At 43.4% G+C, this 25301-nt stretch overlaps 1 protein-coding gene across 2 annotated transcripts in view; it reads right to left on the reverse strand.

Moving 5' to 3' along the window:
* Positions 1-21697, reverse strand: part of fndc5a (fibronectin type III domain containing 5a) — a 45829-nt gene extending 24132 nt beyond the window's left edge. For both annotated transcript variants that reach the window (XR_004844214.2, XM_035915175.2), the window contains exon 1: positions 21037-21697. Coding sequence is in view for 1 of the 2 variants with exons in the window: in XM_035915175.2 (XP_035771068.1) it covers positions 21037-21094 (58 nt within the window). In the remaining variant the exon portion in view is untranslated. The remainder of the gene's footprint in view (positions 1-21036) is intronic.
* Positions 21698-25301: the final 3604 nt, after the last annotated feature.

Raw genomic sequence — 25301 nt, forward strand, 5'->3', positions numbered from 1 at the left:
TTACATGGAGTTTTTGTATACTGCAGCAGACTGTTTGTGACCAATTACATCTAGCAACACCCAGCAACCTCTAGCAACTACTCGCGCACTGACTGGACTTTTTCCACTCACAAACCAGCTGGTCTGCAGGACTGAGGCCTTAAGCTGCATCCACACTGGGAACGACGTCGTGACCGAGACGATACAACGTGAATGACATTCTGCAACAAATTGGACGTGACCAATGAGAGAAGTGAATACTGATCATGTGACCTGAGGAGATTAGCAATATATGAGAAGGTTAGCTAGGCAGCTGGAACCTCGACTACAAACGCCGTCAGCTTCAAAGCAATGCGCAGCAAGCGACTTGTTTTCAGGCCTCATTTCTGCCGCTTGGACTCTCAGTTTCATTCTTTACGGTCACATTCAGTTACCAAAGTTACCGAAGGTGATGGTCATAGTGAGGGTGGGAACGTAGATCTACCTGTAAACTTTTTCAAACTGTATTTCTTTAAATAAGCACATCAAAATTACAGTCAGGTGTTGTTACCAACATGGCTGCTGAGTGGGAAGACTGGGTCCTGCAGGGATTGGTTTATGGCGTCATCGTTTACTTGTGTGTGCTTGTTTGGACAGCAAACTGTGACTACAGCTAACGTGTCTGTGTGTGTGTGTTAGTCTTGTTTTCATCTAAGTGTCATATTTCATGCTCTAAACACACTTCTAGTTTAATTGGGGTCACAGGCTACAAGATTTGAGAATAATAATTTGTCTCGTTATATAATTAAGTGTGAGCTGTACGTGTGTGTGTGCGTGTGCATCCACCGCCTGCTGCTGAATGAGACTGTAATTACTGTACCAGTTCTGAACAAGCATGAACCCAATGTTGGCTGTATTACATGAACGTTTGTGCAGATCAGAAGATCGAGGCGAGAGATTAAATAACATCATCATTCGATTTGTCCTGAAATGGATTTTTCTTCACTTTCTTGTTTTATGATCACGTCTCTTTCTATTCTTCTTTCCCCTCAAACAGAGACGCCACACATTCGTACCGTCATAGTTCAACTGTGCCCTAAAGTCACGATCAATATGCACCACACATCCATAACTGACTGGAATTCATGTCAGTACAATCAGTTATGACTCTGTGATTTAGAATTACACCTGCATCTAGTGCCTGACTGTTATTCTAGTTTGTTGGCTTCATGAACTGGTTTGAACGGCTGAATCTAATATTCCTGCAGATCTTTAGTTGATCTAAAAACAGGCCTTATACAACCACGTTTTACCATTTACTCTTTATTTTGGTCAACATCAGGACCATGACCTGTCCATACCTGTATGTTCAACTGCTTGTGAATTTAATCGCCCAATCACATGGCAGCAAGTGATTTAAGTGACTTTGAACGTGCTGTGGAGATACCAGACGGTCTAGTCCGAGTGTTTCGGTAACTGCTGGGATTATTCCCACAGGCAGAAGAGCTTCTTCCTGAAGCACCAGAGTACTGTCATCTGAGTACAGGAAACTGAAGCTCATCAAAATTGGACAGTAGAAGACTGGAAAAATGTTCAGTCTCGACTTCTGTGGTGACATTCAGATGGTAGGGTCAAAATTCGGCATAAACAACATGGCATCATGCATCCCTCCTGCCTTATATCAACAGTTCAGGCTGCTGCTTGTGGCATACTTTGAGCCTCTTGTAGCAACCATGTCAATCCCTTTATGACCACAGGATATCATCTTCTTATGGCGGCTTCCAGCGGGATGATGATGTTGAAGAATCCAGCAAATCGGTTATTTGAGCATGGCCTCCACAGTCACCAGATCGCAGTCCAGTAGAGCACATATGGGATGTGGTGGAACAGCAGATGTCATCATGGATGTGCATCCCTCTAATCTGCAGCAACGGTGTGATGCCATCACGTCAACACGGACCGAAATCTCTGAGGAATGTTTCCAGCACCTTGAATCTCTGCCAGGAAGAACTTAAACTGACGTCTAATTCGGTAAAAGCAAGGAGCTTGTACATTTTCCAGTGAGTGTAGATTAAATCACAAATTCTCCAACTAAATGATGCATCAGTTCTGATATATCTGGTCCAGCTGCCTGAAATGGATGAAGTGGAATCTATTAGAAATGTCAGAAACTGAAAACAAGGGCATTTTCGACCGTGCGTCCCATTAGTAAGTATTTTTACATTTGTGACATGTTTGGGATGTTTACATTCTTGTTTATGCAAATAAGAGAATAAGCTGCTGAATATTAAGGTGAACAACCTAATGCAGTGTGTCACTGTCCCTCTCTGTTCTCTGTGTTTATTGATATTTGTAACGAGGACCAGTGAATAAGGATGAGGAGAAGTGGTCCCTGTCAGTGAGGCTAATGGGACATAAATCTAATTCAGGTAATAACACAGTCAGCGTGTTATTGAATAGGTTAACGCTCGCTTGCCCTTCGACGGGAAAACCTCACAGGATGATGAGCTGCTGTGGCACTTGTTTACACCCTGACACGCTGCACGTTTAGAAAGAGCGAAGCGGAGCCAAAGCAGGCCTCCAGGTTACTTGCTTCCACTCAGCCTGCAGCCGATGTTTTGATAAATAGCCCGACTAACAGCAGATGACAGGAAGGAGACCCACTGCATCTCTTCATCCGAGTGGGGGGCCTGGATGTTTGAAGTGGATTTGCTTTTGTTTACTGTCTGCTGTTTGCCTAAGGGACAGGCGCCACGGGCTGAGAGGGCTGATGGAAAAGTAGAAATCACAAATCAAAGTCGTTATCTTTCCGCGTATTCTACTCCTCCTGCTTGTGAACTAATGTTTAGCTCCTAATGGAGAGAAAAACACTGCTTTTATTCAGTGATGTGCACTATCACTTTGTTTGCACATGCTCAAAAATATCTAGAATCATATATAAAAAGATGGAACTCGATATTATCCGATTTTATAACAACAATAAGGTTCAAATATGTTACACAGAAACACTTTGAAGGCTCAGTTTGCATTCCTGCGCTGCTTCCTTTCTTCTGATGTTGATTAGTTTTGGTTACTTTCATTCAGTTTTTTTTGCAAAACGGCACCAAGTCACAAACTGACTCGTCTGCAGGTTTCAGTAAATATCAGCATCAAAGGCTTCTGCAGCAGTAAATCTGTACTGTACGTCTGATACTCACAGCTCACTGCAAAACATCACAGTTTAGTGATTAAAGTGGAAAAATACAATAAAATTAACGGTTATTAAAACATACATATACTTGAGATGGATGATAAAACACGTTACAGTGGCACAGGTGAGTACACTTGAAGGATAAACATGTACAAAATTATTTTTTATGATCACAAACTGTTTTCATGTCTCATTGCTGGTTTAATAAATAAAGAGGCTGATCAATATTTCTGATATGTTATTTAGTGATTTAAATTGGATATCTAATGTATCAACTGGAAGGTTTTTTTCTCCAAACATTTGTTATGTGTAGAAACTGTGTTACTCATCTACGCTCTACCTGACTGTGCTGGGACCAGCTCATCATTTGGGACCTTTGCAGAGTGCCCTCTGGTGGACAAACTATGCAACCCACTCGTCACACGGTTGAAGGGTGTTTCTCCCGTCTCTTCTTAAATTTGTGACTCCCTAAATAAGATGCATTGGTGTTTAAGTAGAAACGCCCCCCACAAAAACAAAAAACAGGTATTACACTGGGTGAATGAATGACCCCAGCAAAACAAAGCCTGTTTTTTTTTGCTTGAATCCCTGGAAGAGCTGGGAATGACGTCACACAGCCCTGCCACCAGAGGCAAAAGGAACTCATTTATCTCTTGTTAATCAATACAGGTGAGGCTGGTTCATCAAGGCAAATGTCTTTAAAAGATCCCTCGAAATGCCTGCAAGGTCACGTGTGCATGCGATAAAACGGGGTTACATGACGCCTCAGGATCAGAACGAGGACATCAGTGAGGAAAGTATTAAACATGACAGAAACGCAGCAGCTGCTCATCACATACGTGCTTAGGTCCCCCATCGTCACACTTTAACGTGGGATTTTTCAAAGAGCAGGGTGGAAATTTTCTCTGTTGCTATCGTCGCTGATGGGAAGTTATAAAAATGGAGGAAAAACGTAAGTTCTAACATGTGGTTAATAGTGCTGTTTTTTTTTAAAAAAAGGGTCTGTTTGAAGTCATGTTTTTTCTTACACCTAACCAAAGATCAATCGGAAAGACGCAAAAGTTAAAAATGGCCGTACACAGGATGCAAACTGTGTTCTGGGTGAAAGTTAATGATTTATATACAGCCACGTCTCATTCCTGTTTTCTCAGGGGAAGCCAGTCCTGACGAGTCGTCAGCTGACAGAGACTACTAAAAAGCAAAAACTATAACTGAAAAGAAAGAAAGTTACGGAGCCCCGCGGGGGACATGGGAGAAAAAAAAATTAAGACGGACTTTTGCGAGATCTCGCAAAACAAACTCGGGATCTCGCAAAGCAAACTCGGGATCTCGCAAAACTTTTGCGAGATCTCGCAAAACAAACTCGGGATCTCGCAAAACAAACTCGGGATCTCGCAAAACAAACTCTGACACCCACTAGCTCGAAGCTAACGGGAGGTCGAGACCTACTACAGCCGGGAGGAACACCGCTTTCCCGGGACATTGTGCCTCGACCTCCCGGTCGGCTTCGAGCTGGCGGCCTCCGAAGAATGCGGCCAAAACTTTTGCGAGATCTCGCAAAACTTTTGCCAGATCCCGAGTTTGTTTTGCGAGATTGCGAGATCTCGCAAAAGTCCGTCTTAATTTTTTTTCTCCCATGTCCCCTGCGGGGCTCCGTAGGGCTCCGTAGAAAGTAAAGGAGTGAAATAAACATCATGCAGAGAGAATAGAATTTAATATTGCAGATGTGATAAGAGCACCAGTCTGGTGTGGCTCTGCGTCTCCTCTCAGAGATCACGGACTAAAGTCTGATCTATAAAGCTATGACTGTACCTGGCGTCTCGTGTCTTTTAAACCATATAATTTCGCACAGAGCTTATTCGTTTTTAATAAAACCTCTAAACTTTGGATCTTGGTGAAGCAACTTTCTCTTTGCTCCTTAAAATGAAGCCGTCTGCTGCAAAGCCCTTTGAAATCAGGAATGTCTTTCTTGCTGGATGAGCTTAAATAATGAAACGCACATTTTCATTGATGTCCTTGACTTACTTACTTTGTTTCTTTCTCTTTTATTGGATACAGTGATGACTCACTGTTGCTTTGCATTTTTGAATTATTGTGTTTCAAGTCTGGAAAAAAAGACTGTCTTCTTTGTTCGTGAGTCCCAAAGATTAAAGGGTAAAAACATGTCCTTGTAGTTCTGCTACACTAAGTTCAACTTTGAGCGTCCTCACATCCCACAACTTCTGGTCACTTTGTGCCCGTCTTTGGCTCCACTTCCTCATATGACTGCATTACACTTTGGGGACAAAGAGAGGGGATGCTGGCCGTGACTGCAGGTCCTAAATATCCACATGACATTAGAGTCCACGCTAATGAAACACCAGACAGATGTCTTCATAAACTCTCTGCAGCTCACAGTCTGCATCTCCCCAAGAGATGGGGGTGACTTTGAGCAATGACGGATGTGTGTGTGTGTGTCATTGTTAGCCTGATGATGATCAGAGTGACAGCTAGTTGTCTACCCCACACTGTGCAGTGTAAAGGGTGACAGCTCCTTAATGCCCCCCTTCATTAGAAAACTCACCAGGACAGAGTGTGTGTGCATGTGTGAGCGCACAGTCAAGAGAGGAGGCTAATTTGCAGTTTCACAACACAGACTGTAAACACGCACACACACACACAGTCTCCATGCATAAAGTCCATCATTGCTTAATGAACACCCCCGTCTCTCCGTTGACCTCAGAAAGAAAAACCTCCCTCCTCCTGCTCCTGGTAGAGATTATGTAACGTTGCATACTTTAGTTTGCTTCAAAGAAAAAACGCTTTTAATTGAATCTCGTCTTTAGCTGATGATGCTGAAGTTTGCGCTGAACAGTTAGTTGAGCCGTTTTGTACTTTGCATTAGGGAGCTGACGGGTTAATGAGCGGCTAATATCTCTGAATCGTTTAAAATCTGCTGACTTTAGGATTACAACACATCACAGGCCTATCATTAGTGTTATACAGTGTTGGGAAGGTTACTTTTAAAATGTATTCCATTACAGATTACAGAATACATGCCCCAAAATGTATTCTGTAACGTATTCCGTTACGTTACTCAATGAGAGTAACGTATTCTGAATACTTTGGATTACTTAATATATTATCATGCTGTTTACAACTACATGAATGTACTATTGCTGTGATTTATTACTGTTACTGAAGGTCTGCGGCTCCGAACCGTAGTAAAGGGACCTCTGGCTAATACGGTGGGTTCTGTGTCGGCTCGTAGCCGAAAACTAGCTTTACTTTGTTGTCTGGGTCAACTTTGCTAGCGAGAGACAGAGAGAGGCGTTGAAAGGCTGCTCCAACAGAACTTATTGTTTTTGGAGGAAAACACGAACACGGTGTACAGTCGAGTCTTAATAGCTTACTTACAACTGGGCTCGTCAGGCTCTCTTCTTGGCTGCAGTGGTTATTATTATATTTACATGCTTCCAGCTCCCGTTTTTGCTCGATGACAGCTCGTACTTTTCCTTTTTCTCCCTCCCTCGCTCACAGACACATAACGTGTATGGCAGTCCATTCTCCCTGCAGCACGGACTACACTGCCCATGATGCTACATTCTTTAGAGCTATACCTGTAGCATTCTGCCTATTAGCTTAGCACAACAACAACAGGCGCTCTCTCACCCAGGAAACACGCAGAGAGAGAGAGCGTCACCCTGTAACCATGGCAACCGTAACGCTGCCACCTGGAACAACAGAACGTAGCTGTCAAACAAAACCCAAACAGTCCTGACCCGCCACAATATGAAACAGGAAAGTACCGCCGTGTAATCCATTCTTTTCAACAAAGTAACTGTATTCTAAATACCACCTTTTTAAACGGTAACTGTAACGGAGTACAGTTACTCATATTTTGTATTTTAAATACGTAACAGCGGTACATGTATTCCGTTACTCCCCAACACTGGTGTTATACAGCACATCTGTACCATGAGCTGTGAGACCTGCCTGTACTGTACACATGCTTTGAAAATGAAGTCTATGAGTAAAACCCGTCTTTCTGCACTACACCATCAGTGTGATACCTGGGCCGACAGCAGGGGCTTTTTTTTTCGAGTGGGAGATCATAAAGCTGGGTGGTGCTCCAGCTCCCATCCACCTCTGCGGTGTGATATTATTGATTCGTACCACCTTATTACAGCTCTGCAATCCTCAGAAATGCCTCTCTCGGAGTTAGGCCTCTGGGCTGGTTCTGCTCCCTGGGATGCTAATGAGTTAGTCTGCATGCTTTTGAACTAACATGAAAACTGCCTGTTAGCTACATCATATTTCACTGTTATCTCGCACTTAAGAGGCAAGTACAGGCCTCAGGTGCTGCTTACTTCCTGTTCTCCTCTTTGAATCACTTTGTGCTTCGCTGCGCTGCTACTAATTCATATTTAGCAAGTTAAAACACTTAGTTCATTTCCAGCTAATAGTATGTAAACAGTCACTTTGTATGGAAGGTGCAACAAGCAGCAGGAACACTTTGGCGGGGAGAATAATACAGTTAGCACATTAGCACATGTTTATTATCCAGGGGCAAAGCTGACATCAGAACCGGAGGAGCCGCAGTGGCTTGCTGCATGCCCATCCATGTTAACGTGTTATTAGGCCTCCGAGCTGCGTGTGCTTCAGGCGCGCTGTGCTCGCAGAGGTCAGCTGGCAGCGATGCCCTCATTCATACTTAATGTGCCATGATAGAGCCATCAGGATTTTGTGCTGATCTTGAATTTGCCCTTGCATGTGTCAGAGGAGACCTTGGCGTGTGGCCTTGTCCTTGCAGATGCACACACACAAGTGTTTCTGTGTCTCCTTTAGAAGCTGAAGAAGCTGATAAATAATTTAAAAGCGCTTTATTCTAACGCATGTTTTACACTCTCGTTTCATAATTGATCGCCATAATTCCTTTTCCATAACTGACAGCTGCTTCCCAGCTGATCCACCTCTCATCCACAAGTCTGCTTTAAATCTTATGTAAGCCACAAACAGGAGCTCACCCTATGGATTTCCTCTTTTCTGCTGCTTCTTTGTCCCATTGTTTGTTTCAAACAGCTGCCAGCGCTGTTGGATCTGTATCCACCACCTCCGTGTCAGAGGAAATCCACCACAAACATTTCCTCTATTTCTTCTTTTATTCACTTTTGCTTTCAACACCTATTTTTCTGACAGTAACGGACACTTGGCGCTAAGCCTCCCCCTCACACACACACACACCACCGCATCGGCGAGGTGTTTTTGTCTCCTTCTTTTTATCTTTTGTCTGCCTCTCCAACGCTCCTCTCCATATTTCTGTATAGCTACTACATTGGGACTTTTTGGCAGCTCCTCCATAGTCTGCTGTGTACAGCTCTCTGCTACTAACTGACACTTCAGTGGGAATCTGGGTGCAGAGAGGAGATGGTGGGTGAAAAGGGGAGACGGTAACCTAGCTGTGACTCATTCATTCACTGTTCTATTATTGATTAGCCTCACGCTGCTCACACGCTGCCTGCTGATCCGCTGGTTTACTGTGTAGGCAGATGAGCTGCTTATAAATGAAGAGCAGCTTTCAGCGTGAAATATAATCCTCGTATAGTTTTTCCTTCATGGGAAAACGTCCCCGTTTGTAAGATGCAACCCACCGCTTTGTGTGGCTCAAACTGAGCATGTTAGCCGTTACCATCTTGGTTGTTAAGAGCCAAAATTAGGTTAGGGAGACAATGCAGGGTCACTTAATACCTGCTAATTAGTGCCAAGACCCCATCGCACAGGCCTAGACACCAATTGGTCACCATCTGGTAAACACCTGTTCCTTGGGAATGTGCTCTAGGAGGTTTGCTAGCGTGAAATTGGTTGTAAAGAGGCATACAGCACTACAAAGAAAAACAACTCGTGCTTTGATTTTTGGTGATTGCTGCAGTCACCGCTTTCACCTCCAGCAACCACTCGCCAATCTGCATTTGCAACCACGCTTGCTAATCTAAAAAAACTGAAGCAAAGTCATCTTGAATGGCATATTAATATAATTAAAGAGCTTTAAAAATGCTCCAAAACACAACCGTGATGTCTAGTTTTGAACAGCAGTGACAATCTATAGTTTCAGTATTCAGTGCTCCTAAAAATGTACAGATTAGAGCTTTACAAGTTAACTACAGAGACTAAAACCTTTAGTCAGGTCATAAACCTGCTGTAAATATGCTTTTTATTTATTTTAATATGAGAGTCTATGGGGATAGCCTCGTGTGATCATTTGAGGGGCTGCTGTGTTTTGGCACTGCTTCATTTTAACCTGAGGCTTTCTGCCTGTTCTGAGCACCGCGATGAGCCTCGTTGTGAGGCTGAGAGCTGTTTTTGCTGTCACCATCTTTCCTTTTTAAAACCAGATTTAACAGGAACAATACACATTACAGGCTACCAACCTGTCAAAGCGTATTCTCCTCTGTTGTCCCACTGGATACTGATGGGTACCACAATTTAGCAAATGAACGTAAGACTTTAAACTCTTTTAAAGTCTTATTAAATAAGCTCATAAACTTGTTATTGTTTCCTGAGATCAAAGCCGAAGTGGAGGTGAGGGTCGTTTTCCTCCGTAAAGACACTTATGCACTGGCTTCAGACCATGTCCGTCTTGAGCCCGTTCTCACTCCAGAGGCGTAACATGCCGACGTTTTGTCACGTCCCGCAGCGTTCCTGAGGAACTCGAAAGGAGACCTTCGACGTTCTTATGGTACGCGGCGGGTTATGGGTGAAATCCAGTGCAATGACGCTCCCGCGGTAATAAACGTTCCAGCCTTGCATTCCAGCCCTAAACCTAACCTTATCCCTAGCCCTAACCATAACCTTTTTCCTGATCTTAACCAGGACTTTAATGATGTTAAATAGCCTGTTTCTAAGCGATTTGAAGAAAAAGAGCGAACATGTGTAGATTGAGTCCATATGGTTCTCATATTTCCTCATTTTTCCGAGGTCGTCATTCAGGAACGTGGTGGGTAGCCGAAAACGTAATATGTTGACGATTTGTCACCTAGCGTAAAATGTTACGCTTTGGGAGTGAGAACGTGTTGCCGTCTTTTATATACAGTCAATAAGCGAGGCCACGTGGGTTTTCTGCACGTGTGCCTCTCCGTTCTCCGTGGAGCAGTCTGCATTTGTACACAGCGGCTCTGTCAAATTATCACACCTAAGGGTCCTTCTGTCCCTTTGCAGAGAAATGAGTTATTTACTCCAAGGAAATGAATTTTCCAAGCGAGCGGACCACAAGAACAGGGAGGTGGGGAGGGTGGGCTGTAAAACTGCATCTCTCTCCTTCCTTTAAGTGCGCACACACGCACATTTCTCTAATTAAATGTCAAAAGGCAGCGTATGAAAATCAATGCAGCATTGTGTTCAGAGAGAAAGCCAGGCAGCTGATTCAAAAAGGCAAAGGGAGTGCCGTGAGGCTGATTATTTGACAAGCCCACTGTTAATGAAATCTACTCTCAAATCAGGAGCAAGCCACCCCTCCGGCGGTGAAACAACCGCGCGGTGGGACGGGGCTGAGGCTGGGCTCACAGCTTGATGCGACGTTATGAATATGATATTAGCGCTTCATAACATACTTTCCGCTTTTCTCTGTATTTCACTTCACAGTTACTGTAGCTCCCCCTCTCTCCCTGTGGATTTTCTTCCAGCCTTTCAAGCAACTGGGAAAGTAATGCCTACAGTATGTGCCTGCGAGGATTCATATCACAGACAGGTGCAGGAGGGAGGGGGAGCGTGGAGACAACGTGAACAATATGCACCTCCGTGTTCCTCTCCCTTTGCCACTGGCGCTCTCCATGTTCCTCTTTGAGTTTCTCTCTCTCGAGCGCCATCTCCCTCTTGCATCCACTCCTTTTCTTTCCCTCCATCCATCACTCTCCGTGTGTGCGTGCGTCTCTCTGTCGCAAATATTCCCGTAAGAGTAGCACATGCCCTGAGGCGCCTTATGGAGGATCGAGGCCCCCCCTCTGCCTGAACCAGACTCGTTGCTCGAGTTTGAGAAATTTACAGCATCTTAAACTTTGTGGCCACTCTGGCAAAAGAACAAAAATATCTGACTTATTTATGTCAGACACACCGGGGGCAAAACTTTCGGGACAGCAGACAAACGAGCAAAAGTGTGTGGGCTTCCTGTGGGTTCCACCTGTGCCTCAGATTATTCAAATGTAAAAAAATACACCATCTGGCCCATCACACATAAAAACGATCCCCCCACAAAGCACAGCAGCAAATAACAATAGTATTTTTATGCTCTGCTGAGGAGAGCTGGATGAGAAGGAGAAATCAAGTGGCCCACGCGCAGTTTTGTGCTTAAATCATCATTTAAACAGAACCAAGCGGATCGATTTCTGCTGCTCGAGTCCCGCTGTGGTTCTGAATTGGAAATTTGGAACCACAGTACTAAGCGACTGATTACAGACCGTAAAACTAAGTGTGCTGTCAGGGATGTAGGCATAAATTATGCATCGCAATCACTGAAGGGATGCGTGTCTGTCTTCATTCGGAACAAGGAAATAACTGTTTTAAAAATCAACACAATGTGGTAACGAAATTTTAGATTTTGATATGGTTTCAAAATATTAACAAGATAAATGGTCAAAAGGGAATAAGGAATATAAACTTATTAAAACCTAACACTATTGATAAAGATATTTAATCATATTCTAGTTTATTAAACCAAGCACCATTCTACTTATTTAAGATTTCTTACATACTTGTGCATGTTGTAATTTTTAATAGCTGTAAGAAATATTCCCATATTTTGGACAGATAAATCTTATATTAAATATCTAGGTTGTTGTAATAGAGGTTGTAGGTTGGTGGAAAGAACATCTCTTCACTTTTTTCTATTCATTTATTCATTCAGTCACTACAGCAGCTGCAGCAGCAGCATTACAGACCAGAACAACATAAATGTTTGATTTTGGGTGAACTGGCCCTTTAAGTCTTCTGTATTTTCTTCTGCTTTTGAGTCTTAACTTAACTTACAGGCGGTAAAAAACCTACAGCGACCAGCCGGAGAAAGAGCAGAATGGGGTAAGAGATTAAGAAAGAGCAAAGACGACATGGAAGTTTTTACTCTGTTTAGCTTCATGGATACGCGCAGTGGAAAGCTAAAGATGGCCAATATCACTTAAACTGGGAATCCATTTTTGCCAAGCAGGTGAGTCTTTCTGTCTGGTGGTGACCAACCTTTCAGCGGCCGTCACACCAGCTAAAAACACCCGTTTGTGGACTGTTGTGGAGCCGAAATATGAAATATCGCACACAGATTTTCTTTAAGCATGTGTTAAAGGTGCCAGTTGTGCTTGAAGGGCATGTTGTACACTCGGGTCAGCCTTAAATTTCATACTAAAGCTTGCGTGGTGTCGTGCATATTATCCTGTGTATGAAATGTAAGTGTATTTGCTGCTTCAGGAGTGCTGGAGGACTGTTTAACCATGTCCCAAACAGCATCCCAATCAAAGCTGGGGTTCAGGGAGCATCCACGGGCAATGAGAACAATAAAACCTGGAGATGGTTCCCAGGGTTTCTGAATCATACTGCATGTGATGGTTGTTTACATTTATGGAGCTCTGCAGGCATGTGCTGTATGTGAACGAGCCTGCACGTCTGATGAATCTCTTCTTTGCTCACCGAGCGAACATGTTAGTAACACAGCTTTACATTCATGCCACAGACTCCCTCCAGATGGCAGCTTCAGCCCTCCTCCTCCTCCACCTGCGCACATTCAGACGCGATGCTGGGCAGATGACTGACTGCGTCAGAGAGCTGTCACCGCCGCGTCAGTTTTTTGGCACGGCTGCTTTGTTCTCCCACGGGCCCAGGGTCCAGATGATTGCGCCAATCTGTCCTCTGATGCCCGTTTCGTTTCAGTTTTACACTTCAGACCCAGCAGCAGCCACAGCCGGAGGCACTGTCCACCCTATTCTCATGAACAAGAGCTTTCTTCAAAGCCTTCAGATTTGGCACAAGAATGACTTGGGAGACCCGCTCTGATTTGAGCGGGTCAAGGTTTCACGTGTGCAGATTTCAATTATCACAGAAACAAACTAAGAAATAACACTTTTATGCTCATTATTCAACGCCGTGTTTCAGGAGCAGAAGGAGAGATTGTCACCATATTTCTGAATTTGCTCCCGGCCTAAAGTACTAAATGTCCTCGGGAGTCTTCACAATATGTACAAGTCCAGACAGACATGAGTGGACTTGAAAGGCATGCAAACACAAGCTGGTAATTCAAGAAATTCGATCAAAGCGACGCTGCTGAACAAATACAAATGTGCTCTGAGAGAAAACGCCAAGTAAAATGACATTTGTTTTCCACCTCCTGCCCTTTGGTCTCACTTCAAATGCTGCTACCTCTAAAAGCTTCAGCCCGTATGCTGTTAACTACAAGGCCATCACTCTATTCATCTGCATCTTGCAAAGCTGCAGGCGAGCTCTCAAAGACGAACTCAAACAGGCTTTTTTGAAGGGAAGAAGAGAGTTAAGGAGGTTACACCGTGCTGCAGAAAAGAGCAGCAGCATCGTGGAGTCGATGCAAACGCTCTGCCGTGCTGCCAGTCTGAAACTGGTTTCTCATCACGCGTCCTCTCGTTTGCCTTGTCAGATGACAACATGTGACGGGGCGCGGGAAGGATTAAGAAGGATTATCAGGGGACTACTGACAGTTACAAAATGTAACACAACAGGGGAGGATGGACTTTAAGAAATAAATAAATATTGTATTATCTATTATCTCACTTCTGTGCTGGAGAGATTCACCAGTCCTGTCAAACCAGGCTTATAAATTAGTTCTATTTTCATCTTTTATATTCTGTTTCACACAAACTCACACTCCAGAAACAAAAGAATGGAAAGTCACCTTAATTATTTGGCAATAAGAAATTATATGAAGTGCTAATATTGCAGCATACATCACACATAAAGATGGTTTCCATGGAAATTGTAAAAAAATAAAGAAGATAATATAAAAAAAAGGATGTGTATAATTCAAACTAAAGCATGACGTCAGCGGTGTAATCAGTTTGTGGTATAAATATATAATCCTAAAGCAGCTGCTGATTTCAGCATGGCTATATCCATCTTTCAGAGGCACTGACGTCTCATTGCTCACGCTTTTAAAGTTGTATTGGTGCAAACTAGGGATGCACCGATACCGATACTGGTATCGGGTATCGGGGCCGATACTGTAAAATGTGTGTGTACTCATACTCGTAAAAGTTAACCGATACCATGAAACGATACCAACTTATTTCATTAATCAGAGTTGGTTCGTCAATGCCAAATACTTTCATTATTTGTTTGTTTGTTTACAATATGGACACTCTGCAACAAAAGTTTATTTTAATTGTGCCAATAGTTCAGTGATATTTTGTTAAATTACAATGTGGAGACTCTGCAATAATTTAACAGAAGTGCTTATTTTTCACTTGTGGTCATTTTTTATTAAGATTTTATTTTTTATCGGCAGAGAATAAAATAAAACCTGTCTTCCAATTCATTGCATTTGTGTGTGTGTGTGTGTGTGTGTGTGTGTGTGTGTGTGTGTGGTAGAAGTATCGGTTTTTGTACTCTGTATCGGCAAGTACTCAGATCGTTGCATCCCTAGTGCAAACGAATATCTGAAAACCTAAGACATGTTTGGGAAAAACAGTCGCCCAAGTATTCCTCTTTAGACGTGTTTGCACGACGGGAAATATATCTGGTTACATGATACGATCGCTGAAGCCCTGAACTTCTGTCAGGTTAAAGTTGGGTTCATGTTCAGTCAGACTGAGCCGGCATTTCTCATGGCTAATGTTGAGAAAAAACTCCAAAGAGGCTGTGATCACTGGGTTTCCCCATTGAAATAAAATGTGGATTCAATTTAGCTGCAACTTTGTGAGATGCAGGGTGTGCCTCCTCCCTACACATGCAGGTTTATGGTGAACAGGGGTGGCTTGGCACTGTGTATTCACGCCACTGTTACATGCACTTGCAGCATAATAAGAGATGTCCCTGTCAAGCCCCCAAATCTGATGCAAGATGTTTGTAAGAAGAAAAAAAACAAGAACGCAGCTTTAAGAGAAAACGTTCCAACTGTAAACAAGGCTGCAAACAGCGAATAATTGCCAACAGCTAATCATGCTTGTAAAATGGACTAACGAACAAACAGATAATCACAGACAAAATCCACATCCCCTGTGAATCTCACACACAAACACACACCTGCCATCCTTCCCGAAGCCCCATAATGAGCCTATTCAGAAGGAACAGCGATGATTCAGCCCTCCAATCAGGTTCCTGCTGCCCCAGATACCCAGCACGTCTATAGGACACAGATTTGAGTAAAACTGGGGCAGAGGGGTTGAATCCACAGGACTGAAGCTACAGAAAACAGCTTCTGATTTTAATTTCTACAAACGTGTTGTAGAACGTGAGAGCCTGACACCTTCTCTCTGTTCACGTACAATCACTCACCTAATTTCATGCACGTGAGAAAAATTGCTGACTTGAAACAATAACATCGGAGCGCTGCGGGTTGTTTTTTCTTTTTTAAATGAATAATGCAGCCCGGTGTCTGCTGAGCAGCCCTTAAAGCATAAACAAGCATTTGTAATTTGAGAAACTGCTACGTGTGATAAATGGCACAGAGAGGCTCTTCCAAAGTCACATCTGTTTTGATTTTGCAGTATTTATGCATTTCTGTGAAGGATTGGAAGTCTCATAAATATTCAGAGCGCGAGTTTGACAGTGTGAGAGAGAGCGGGAGATGGGTAGCTTTTACAAACTTTGGCCTCTCTGTGGATGCTAAATGGCTTAGCACCTGACATAATCTACTGTACTAACAGAGAATGCATCACCTGGCAGGTGGGTGCCATAATTTTCTTGGATCTTTTTGGTTTACAGCTCAAAAAAATAAATCAAAATTCTGTTATCTCTTGAAAGATTTCCCTTTTTCATTATTATAAACATCCCTCAAAGACAGAAAAGCGCCTGCAGCTTTTCCATCTCTGTTCACTTTCTTGATTGATTCATTGACTTTTCTTTTTGTTCCTCAAACACAGAACCGTTAGCGAGTGAGCAAAATTGCCTGCAAGGATTTACGGCCTCATTTAGATGAATGTGTTAAGAGAGTCAATTTACATTTTAAATGGAAACATTACCTTTCCTTTCACAGGACCAACTGACTGTTTATGAGTCCTTGTAAACACAGACAACCTTAAAGACGTCACCACGGTGTCAGTTTTACTCCTGCCGGCCCACCTCTCTGCTTCGGCACTGGTTTGGCCTGCTGCAGGCGTCTAACTATGTTTAAACTAAGCGGGAGACAAAAGCTTGAATCATACTGAGGGAATCCAAAAGTGTCACCAAGCATTTTGACTCACTGAGGTTTATAATAGTAAGCCAAACAAATATGAAAAAGTAAAAATAGATGATGTGATAATTTTGAATGATCCTGATCTGTTGGATTTTTATTTATTTATTTATTTATTGATACATTTAGGAGATGAAAAGATTTAAAGGACACAGAAAGATTCAACAGTGGTCCTCTGGCCTGAGTCCAGGGACCAGAGGCATAAACCTCTGCAGTAAAACAGTGAGTCACAATCATAAAGCTGTAGGACCTCGTTAATAATCACAATCCATTAACTGTAAATAAAAGATGGAAAGAGCCGCCATTGTGAAGATTTGAGCCAAACATTTTCAACAGCAGCATCATCTGAGGTGAATCTTCATGAGCCAGCGAGCATGGCCTGATTTATTCTCCTCTTGTAATTACAATGATTTACAAATTTAACTTCATGTTCTTTTTAATAAGACTTTATTTATTTGTTGGGCTTAATCATTACTTTTAATATACAAGTGTTGAGAGAGATCACAGAGTGAGGGAGCTGAGGGTTGACCTCGAAATGACTGACAGTCGTTATGTTGCCCCCTGCTGGCCATAAAAAGAATGTAAGTTTTACATCCCGTCTCGCGCATGTGCACAAGCTGGATTTGTACGTCTGTCTTCATCCATGAAAAGATGCAAAAATCCTCATTTTTTTAGCATTTGCATAGAAAATCTTTTGTGCCTCACATGTTGAGACACAGAAATGAAAAAAACTATTTTTGTTGTCAGAGAAGTGTTGAAAAGGAAAAAGGATTTTAAACGAACTCAACTTTATAAGATCAGAGGAGAGGGCGCTACAGAGGTTAAAAACAAGCAGAAATCTACAGGAGGTGGCAAAAACTCAAGTTCCTCCAGTGGCCACTTGAGGCCGGCTGCAAAACGGAGTCAGTCTCCCTGTGATAAACTACCCAACATCAAAGTGTTCAAATCTTTATTTACAGCCTGAAATTAAACTCAGTGTTGGGCTCAATGGATAGTTTCCCCCCTTCATGGTAACTCTGAGCTGGTTGAATTTATTTACGTCCGTCTGCATGCTGGAGTCAGGGGCATGGCCACATTGATAGACAGGTGTCCCTGACAGGTGACGGGGAGCTAGAGCCAATCACTGTGTGCTCTCAACTGCGTTTGAAAGCATTTTAATGGATTATCTGACTAATATCATGGCTGTGTGGAGCGGGCCATACAGGTAATTTGTGCTTTTGGTGAGTCAAAGTCTGCTCTTTTATTAGTAGCTTCAAAATGTGGCGTCTAAAACCGGTGGGCGATGTTGATCTTGCATAAACCATTAGATTAAATCCAAAGAGGAAGAGCGTGCATACGGCCAATCACACCCTGCTGCAGCTGGCCATTTTTAACCACCGCTGAAACTGGACAGTTAAAGTATTTTTCATCTCTTTGTCACTCACTATAAAAACTGTGTGTGAAAGATCTGAAGCACGGGTGTCAAACATAAGACCCGTGGGCCAGAATCGGCTCGGCAAAGACTCCAGTCCAGCCCGCTGGACCGCTTTGGAAAATTATGAGGAAGGCTGAATTTTGGTCTTTTTTGCTTGTATTTCAGTTTTACAGCTTTCCCTGCTGATAAAGAAGTCCTCATACTACACCACAGTGATCAAGTAAGAGATAAACAATTACGTTTTTCTCTAATTTGACAGATTTATTTATTTCATGTTCGAATCATGCTGACACATTTCTCTTATTTTTGACTGCAGCATGTAGAAAAATTTAAAACGCTGTTAAAAATTATTTTGTTCTTATTTTAAGGCGTCTCAGTTAAAAGTGTAGTTAAATTTTGTTACACTGACAGAGATCACAGTGAGCTGTGTGTGTTAAATGAACTTCACATCTCTAGTTTCAGGTATGTGGCAGTTAATGAGAGGAACAAGGCGACGTGTCTCTAGAGCACGTCAGGAACATCCAGCAGAATCTTACTGGCTGAATTCTGAAGGTGATTTCAGCTCTGTTAGCTCGGTGGTGGATGCCTCCGCCCAGCGTCAGCTATCCTCCACCTCACTGCATGCCCGGTTGGATAAATAGTGCATTTAAAATTGCTGATGAAAATCTCAGATCTGCTCTCAACTGCTGTGATGAAACACCCACACCAGGTGTAAGAATAAACAAACACTTGATAACATTTGGAACTGCATAATTGTCTCTCTTTGAATGAGGTATTTATAGGGTTAATAAAGGCTTTATAACAGAGTAAGGTTCTGCTGAAGTCCTTCCATCCATTTTCTTTACTGCTCATCCATTGTGAAGTTGTGACGGAGGGACTGGAGCCTATTTCACATGTCACAGGATGAGAGACTACAGCGCCTCAGTCTATTTGAGGACTAACCGAGAGAAACACACCTATGATCAAATGTCTGTCCAGCACATGTTCGACTAATAATTGTATCCAACAGTCAGCTGTTTCATAAGAGAAACAACAAACAGGGATGGAGCGATTCTGGCTGATATTTAGATTTTATTTTCCTTTCATCCACTATTTCTGCCAAAGAAATAATAAAAGTCTACATTAAAATAATAATAATATTAATAATAATCACTGAACCGTTTGAAGGGTTTAGACTCGTTATTGCATCATTGTTCAGCATCTAGCACAAAACTGATGCAACCCAACAGATCAACACTGGCTGCTGCCATCAGTACAGACTGACTGATATCAGCCGATGCAGACGTTCATCCAATATAAATGCAAAGAAACGAACTCATAAAACGAAGCAGTTAAAGCTGCAATCAGCATCATTTCTGCACACTGACGGGAAAAAAAAGTTCCTTATTGCACCTTTAAAGGTGCTGCTGCTTCCATCTAAAGTGCTGCTGTTATTCTCCATCCTTCTGCACCTGTTTTAAACCACTGGTGACATTTTTTACTTTAATGCAACTATAGAAAATTCACTTTTTGTTTTTCAAGCGTAATATTGTTTACAAGGTATCCATTTATTTATTCATGCATTTTGAAACAGGCATTCAGATAGTGGTTTTATTATAATAATAATGGATTGCATTTATATAGCGCTTTTCAAGGCACCCAAAGCGCTTTACAATTCCACTATTTATTCACGCTCGCATTCACACACTGGTGGAGGCAGCTACAGTTGTAGCCACAGCTGCCCTGGGGCAGACTGACAGAAGCGAGGCTGCCATATTGCGCCATCGGCCCCTCTGGCCAACACCAGTAGGCGGTAGGTGAAGCGTCTTGCCCAAGGACACAATGACCGAGACTGTCCGAGCCGGGGCTCGAACCGGCAACCTTCCGGTTACAATACAAACTGCCAACTCTTTGAGCCACAATCTTTGAGTCCTACTTGTCTCTCACAGCTTTATCCATCATGCATCCCCCCTGTGGTCAGTTTAAGCAAGCAAACTAACCTGACATACTTGTCTTTGGACTGCAGGATGGAACCCACTTGTAAAAGCCCACCAGGCACACGGAGACCAAAGACTTGGGAGGGTTTGCAAACATGAAACGGTTTGTTTTAGTTGCCAAGAAATAAAGAAGAAACTCTACAAATGTGCACATCGTTGACAATACAGAGGTCTAAGGGGCACATTTGTGTAGTCTGTCCCTGCAGGGACCTAAACTGACTTTTACTGTACATCTATTTCTGGAAGTTAAGGAGACGAAAACACACACGACTGAGTGTGTGTGTGTTTGCATAAGTGTGTGCCAGAGACAGGAGCAGGATAGTGATGTATCGTGAGTGGAAAGGCTATGAAGTGGGAGTGTGCTGAATGAACTAAAGGTGCACTTTGATGGCAGGAGTGTAGTGTGGCACTTCATCACAGAGAGAGGTCAAGTGTGTGTAGTTTGAGATCTAAAAGGCCTGTTTTAGAGATGTGCACACACACAGGGTGAGCTGGATGCTTCCACAGCAAGCATCAGAGGGCCCCTGTCGCTCCCTGGCAGTCCAATCATGTATTTCTAGTGGCCAGTGGCTGTCGACTACAGCCAGACTTAGAGGGAAGTGTCTGTAATGAGCAGCGGAGTCAACAGACGTCCCTATAGACGTCTAATTTTCACACTGGGATAGTTTGCCTGTGTGTGGACATGCAGCAGTTTATAGTACCGACCTGAAATGAGATTCAAAGGTCAGCTTGGATCACATCAATCACACACACACACCCACGTACACACAGACACCGACACACACACACGCACACAGACAGACAGTAGCATAGTTTAGCCCCACTGTGTCTGGTGATGTGGATCCCTCACCACCACTAACTGTAGCATGTTTAATTAGAGAACGCACAGAAATGCACGTATTGTCTTACAAACACAGCGTTTCCCCACAAACACACCAGACTACGCAGCGTCTCACAATAGCAACACCACCAACAACAACACTGAATTCAATCTGAAGCCCAGCACCAGCAGCATTTCTCTCACACAGATGCCGATAGAGGAATTCTTCCACGGTTCGTTTAGTTGGAAGAAAATGCGCTGAAATTCGCGGAACATCTTTGTAATTGCACACAATCGTAAACTTACCCGCTGTGACCAGAGACACGCCGAGACAGCTCAGGACGAGCAGGAAAATTCTCTCCATGTTTCTAACGCCAAGAGGACGCGCGGTCCCGTGCACTCTGGCCAGGGGAGCCGTGTTAACCGCCGCGTTGTGCTGCTTGGCATTCACGTCAGTTCGTGCGTGTCATCTCGACTGGAAAGGCGACAACGGCGCTCTGTCCGCGGGCTTTTCAGCACCTCGGACAGCGCTTCGGCAACACCTCCGCTCACTCGGCACCCTCCAACCTCAGACCAGCAACCTGCAAACAGCAGGTGAGCTTCATCATCGATGCGTCGTCGATCCTCCAACTGTGCTCTCAAATCCTCCCCGATCTGCTGCTGCTGCTGGTGGTGGTGGTGGTGGTGGTGCTCAGCACCGCTCAGCTGCTGCAGACACAGTGAAACGTGCTGGCTTTGTATATGAGCGCCTGGACTGTCCCTGCCCGCCACACTGACTCCAGCGAGAGAGAGCGAGGCTGCAAACCCTCCCAAGGACCCCCCCGGCTGCGACAATAACAGCGAAAAAGTCAAGAAATGTCCAAAAACTACAGTTCAGCTTTGATGTTTTTCTGTAACACTCACTCACCGCTTCTCCTCCTTATGACCTTATTAAATATAATAAACACCCGCCTTCTTCCACCCCTAGTAACCCACCCTCCACGCCTCAGAGCCCAGCCAGCAACACCACGCTTTAAAGACCGACTTCTCGAGCGAGCACAGCTGATCGACTTGTCACCAAAAGCCTCTCCTTTTCTCTCTCATCCACAGCTTCAGTTGCCCACTCCTGTACTGTGAATTACTGCTGCCCACTCATCGATTAAATATGCATCCACTGGCCCACGCAAACAGTTGCAAAGACAAAGTCTCAGCGGAGCCGCTTTGAATCCTTTTCCCCCCACTTCAAAAACAAACACGTGCCTCTCGACTTTACCACTGAGTTGACATCCTCACCACCGTTACCTCCGCCACCGCCTCCACTCCCTCCCGTATTCGGCTCACGTTGTTTCAAAGCGAGCAGAGAAGTGGAAAAAAAGTCTGCATAATTACCTCAGATGTTTTCCCCTGCAGCGCGATGTGGACTTGAAGCTTTCCGGGATGTTAGTTTGCGTGCGTGGAGGGGAGGGGAGTGTCAGTCCCGAGTCAGGAGACCGGCACTGTCCCCTAGCTGTGTCCCCAAGAAATGTTTTCTTTACCCCGCTGTGCACCTCGATTCATAGCCCGCTTCCTCTGACGTGCTTCACAGCAACACTGCTGGTGGTGGTGGTGGAGGTGGAGGGGTTATTGTGCTGCTTTTTATGCATGCTTCACTCCTGTAGGCTACTGCTCTCCCCCTCCATCTAATATGTGAGTGAGGGAGAGGAAGAGAGTTTGTAAGGAGACAGGGGAAATATAGGCTCCATCCTCACCAGCATAATGTATCTGCACAGCATGTGGTGGAAGAGGTATTCACATTTCTCAAATACACCGAAAACACTCCAAAGCAAGTAGAAGTACTGCGTTAAACGTGCTACTAAAACTGCTCTTTTATGATATGAAAGCTCACAAGTATCAATCAGATCATTCCTCCTGTTTGGCTGTCAGCAGCAACTCTGCTTTTGGTTTTGGTTAACTCTCATCACCTTCAAGCTTTCAGATTTGACCATGCACATCAAGCAATTATCCTCAGGTCAAGACAAAAAACAAAAAAAAAGACAGATGCATGCAGACATGATGCATCTGTCATGTTTGGAACCGAAGAAAACGATGCCACTCTGCTAACAGCACAAGTATTAGAAGTGGTATTAATCGTGCCACGTAGAGCTTGGTAGTGGGTCCATGCAGAGCACCACCCCTGACACCCTGATGTTTTTCCTTTTCAGTCTGAATGTGCTGCATTTGCATTGCTTTCATGCAAAAGTGGCGTTTTAAGGGGAAAAAAAATGGTATAAATCTACTTTAACTGCAGACAGATGCAGCTAACAGCTTGTGAACACAGCATGTTCTCATTTAGCGGTTTAGAAGTCAGATTTTTTTTCCCCTCAGAAGCTGGTGGAGACTTTCCCTCAGTATTGTTGCTGGTGACAATATTCAGAGTAAAAATATTAATTATGCAGAACTATAGATGGTGTAAAAGACCGATGTAGCTTCTGGGCCTAAAAGTGAAGCCAGCGTTTTAAAGCTGCATTCTCTTAAAGGACACCTGTGACAGCAAAAAGACTTCTGGTCCTCTAAAAATCTTAGTGAAAACGACCCTCAGCCCTGACCTCTAAACACTTTCCTAATGAGTTTATGGTCTTAGTCACTTATTTCTGACCACCTCCTCCTCAGCACCTCCTTCAGCTCTTCTGGGGAGACACTGTGACGTTCCCAAACCAGCTGCGTCTGACCTGGGACCTCCTCCAACTGGATGAGCCTCAAGCACTTCACCTATGTGCCCAGGAGGTATTCTAGACAGACTCCTTAACCACCTCATCTGGTTCTTCTCAATCAGTCTGAACCTGAGCTGTGTCTGTCTCCAGCAATAATCTTGCCACCTAAATCACTGGCTTGGGCTCCGTCCTGTTCCATGTGCCTGCAGCCAGTTTGGGAAGCTGTGGGCTGGACTACCAGGACCTTTGACCTTGACTGCCCCGCCATTCTACAGTGGACCAAAGGGATGGCGAGAGTGGAAACATTCATCTCAAAGCTTCAGAACAGGGTGATGCCACTGTGGGTACACCCATCTTTTATGTGCACAAAGGTGATTACATATTATTCAAATTACTGATAACTAATGTGCCCATCACTTTAATGCAGCAGTTGGAGCTAATTTACTATTGCAAACCTCTATAATAAAGCACAATTTATTAGCTGACTTATACTTTAGAATATAATTTTGCAAATTAACAGTTGTACCAAGCTGTGTAATTTTTTCTCTCTTAAATACAGCAGGGAGTAAATCAGTAATGCCAGGCTACATTTAAATAATGGGACTGCACTGAAAATAAAAAGATTGAATAAATACTGGATATGTTGCCATGTTGGAGCAGTTGGTCACGTCACATAGGCTTTTATGTAATTTTAGTCATAGCTAACATGCATTTGCCTTCACAGCACTGCTTCTTCTCCTGCATTTTATATGGGTAACAGTTCCCGTCCTCAGGCTGCTCAGGAAGCGTCTCACAGTGGAGGTCTGCAGACCATCTTATGGGGGATAGCAGATATTATTTTTTTATTATTGTGTCTGCTCATTTTATCACTTTTAATTATTCTTTTCCTCAATATTATTGCTAAAATTGGGTGAAAAATAATCAGGTGGCCGGACAACCATAAATGCTTGAAAGGACGTCGAATAAATGGTTCTATCTTCAGAAGTGTCTTAAACCTGCTTTCTTTTGATGGCCCCAAGGGGGCGATACCTGCGTCTGCAGAAAAACTTGTGGCCTAGTAGAAGATGATGGAGGAAATAGCCGCTGACCCTGACCTCTGGAAACACTTCCCACTTCCACTTTAATGACTCAATCACTCATTTTAGTCTATACGGAATAAACATTGATTATATGTTTGGTTATTCTAAGAGTCAAAATGATCAGAGGAGGTTATCTCGAGGCTATGTGCAGCTTTGATTGCTGTGGGTCATAATGAATGTTCCCATCTTCTGGCCAAGGTACATCACATGGGAACTAATTGTTTCATGGCTGTCACAATATCACATTTCCATTTATTATCAGGGCTAAAAATAATAACCTACCCATTATGCACGCATAGAAAAATAATCTTTAACTTTTTCTCTTTGCTTGCAAATTAATGACACTTTATTTTTTCATATATTATGGTTGCCATCAATATCTGGACGCTCTCATACCATTCATTCTGCTAAAGTAAGCAGTAATGAAAGCTGTCATTTCTCCTCTGATGCAGAGATATAAGGTGGCAGCAAACAGAAATGGGCTTCAGCTTTTCACAACAACCGGAACCAGTTTTGGACATGCTCCAGTCCTCCCATTTGGAGGTCAGAAAATTAACCACTCTGCACTCACAGCTCCTGATCGATCAAAATTTACAGAGCAACATTTGGCTCTAACAGTTTTTCATCAGACTCACTCAGATTAAGACACTGTTGAGGCAAATATGTCACATGACCTGAAAAGGTTTATTTGGCAAGCAGCAGCAGAGAGGAAACAAAGCAGAGAGGACAGGTGGTTTTGTGCTTGTTCTTCTCATTTCTAGAAGATAAAATATCACCAATTTTACACGTGTTCAGTTTTTTTAATTGTGAAAAAGTTGGTAAG

The sequence above is a fragment of the Neolamprologus brichardi genome, chromosome 19 (assembly GCF_056152115.1).
Source record: "Neolamprologus brichardi isolate AB-2024 chromosome 19, ASM5615211v1, whole genome shotgun sequence".
NCBI lineage: Eukaryota > Metazoa > Chordata > Actinopteri > Cichliformes > Cichlidae > Neolamprologus > Neolamprologus brichardi.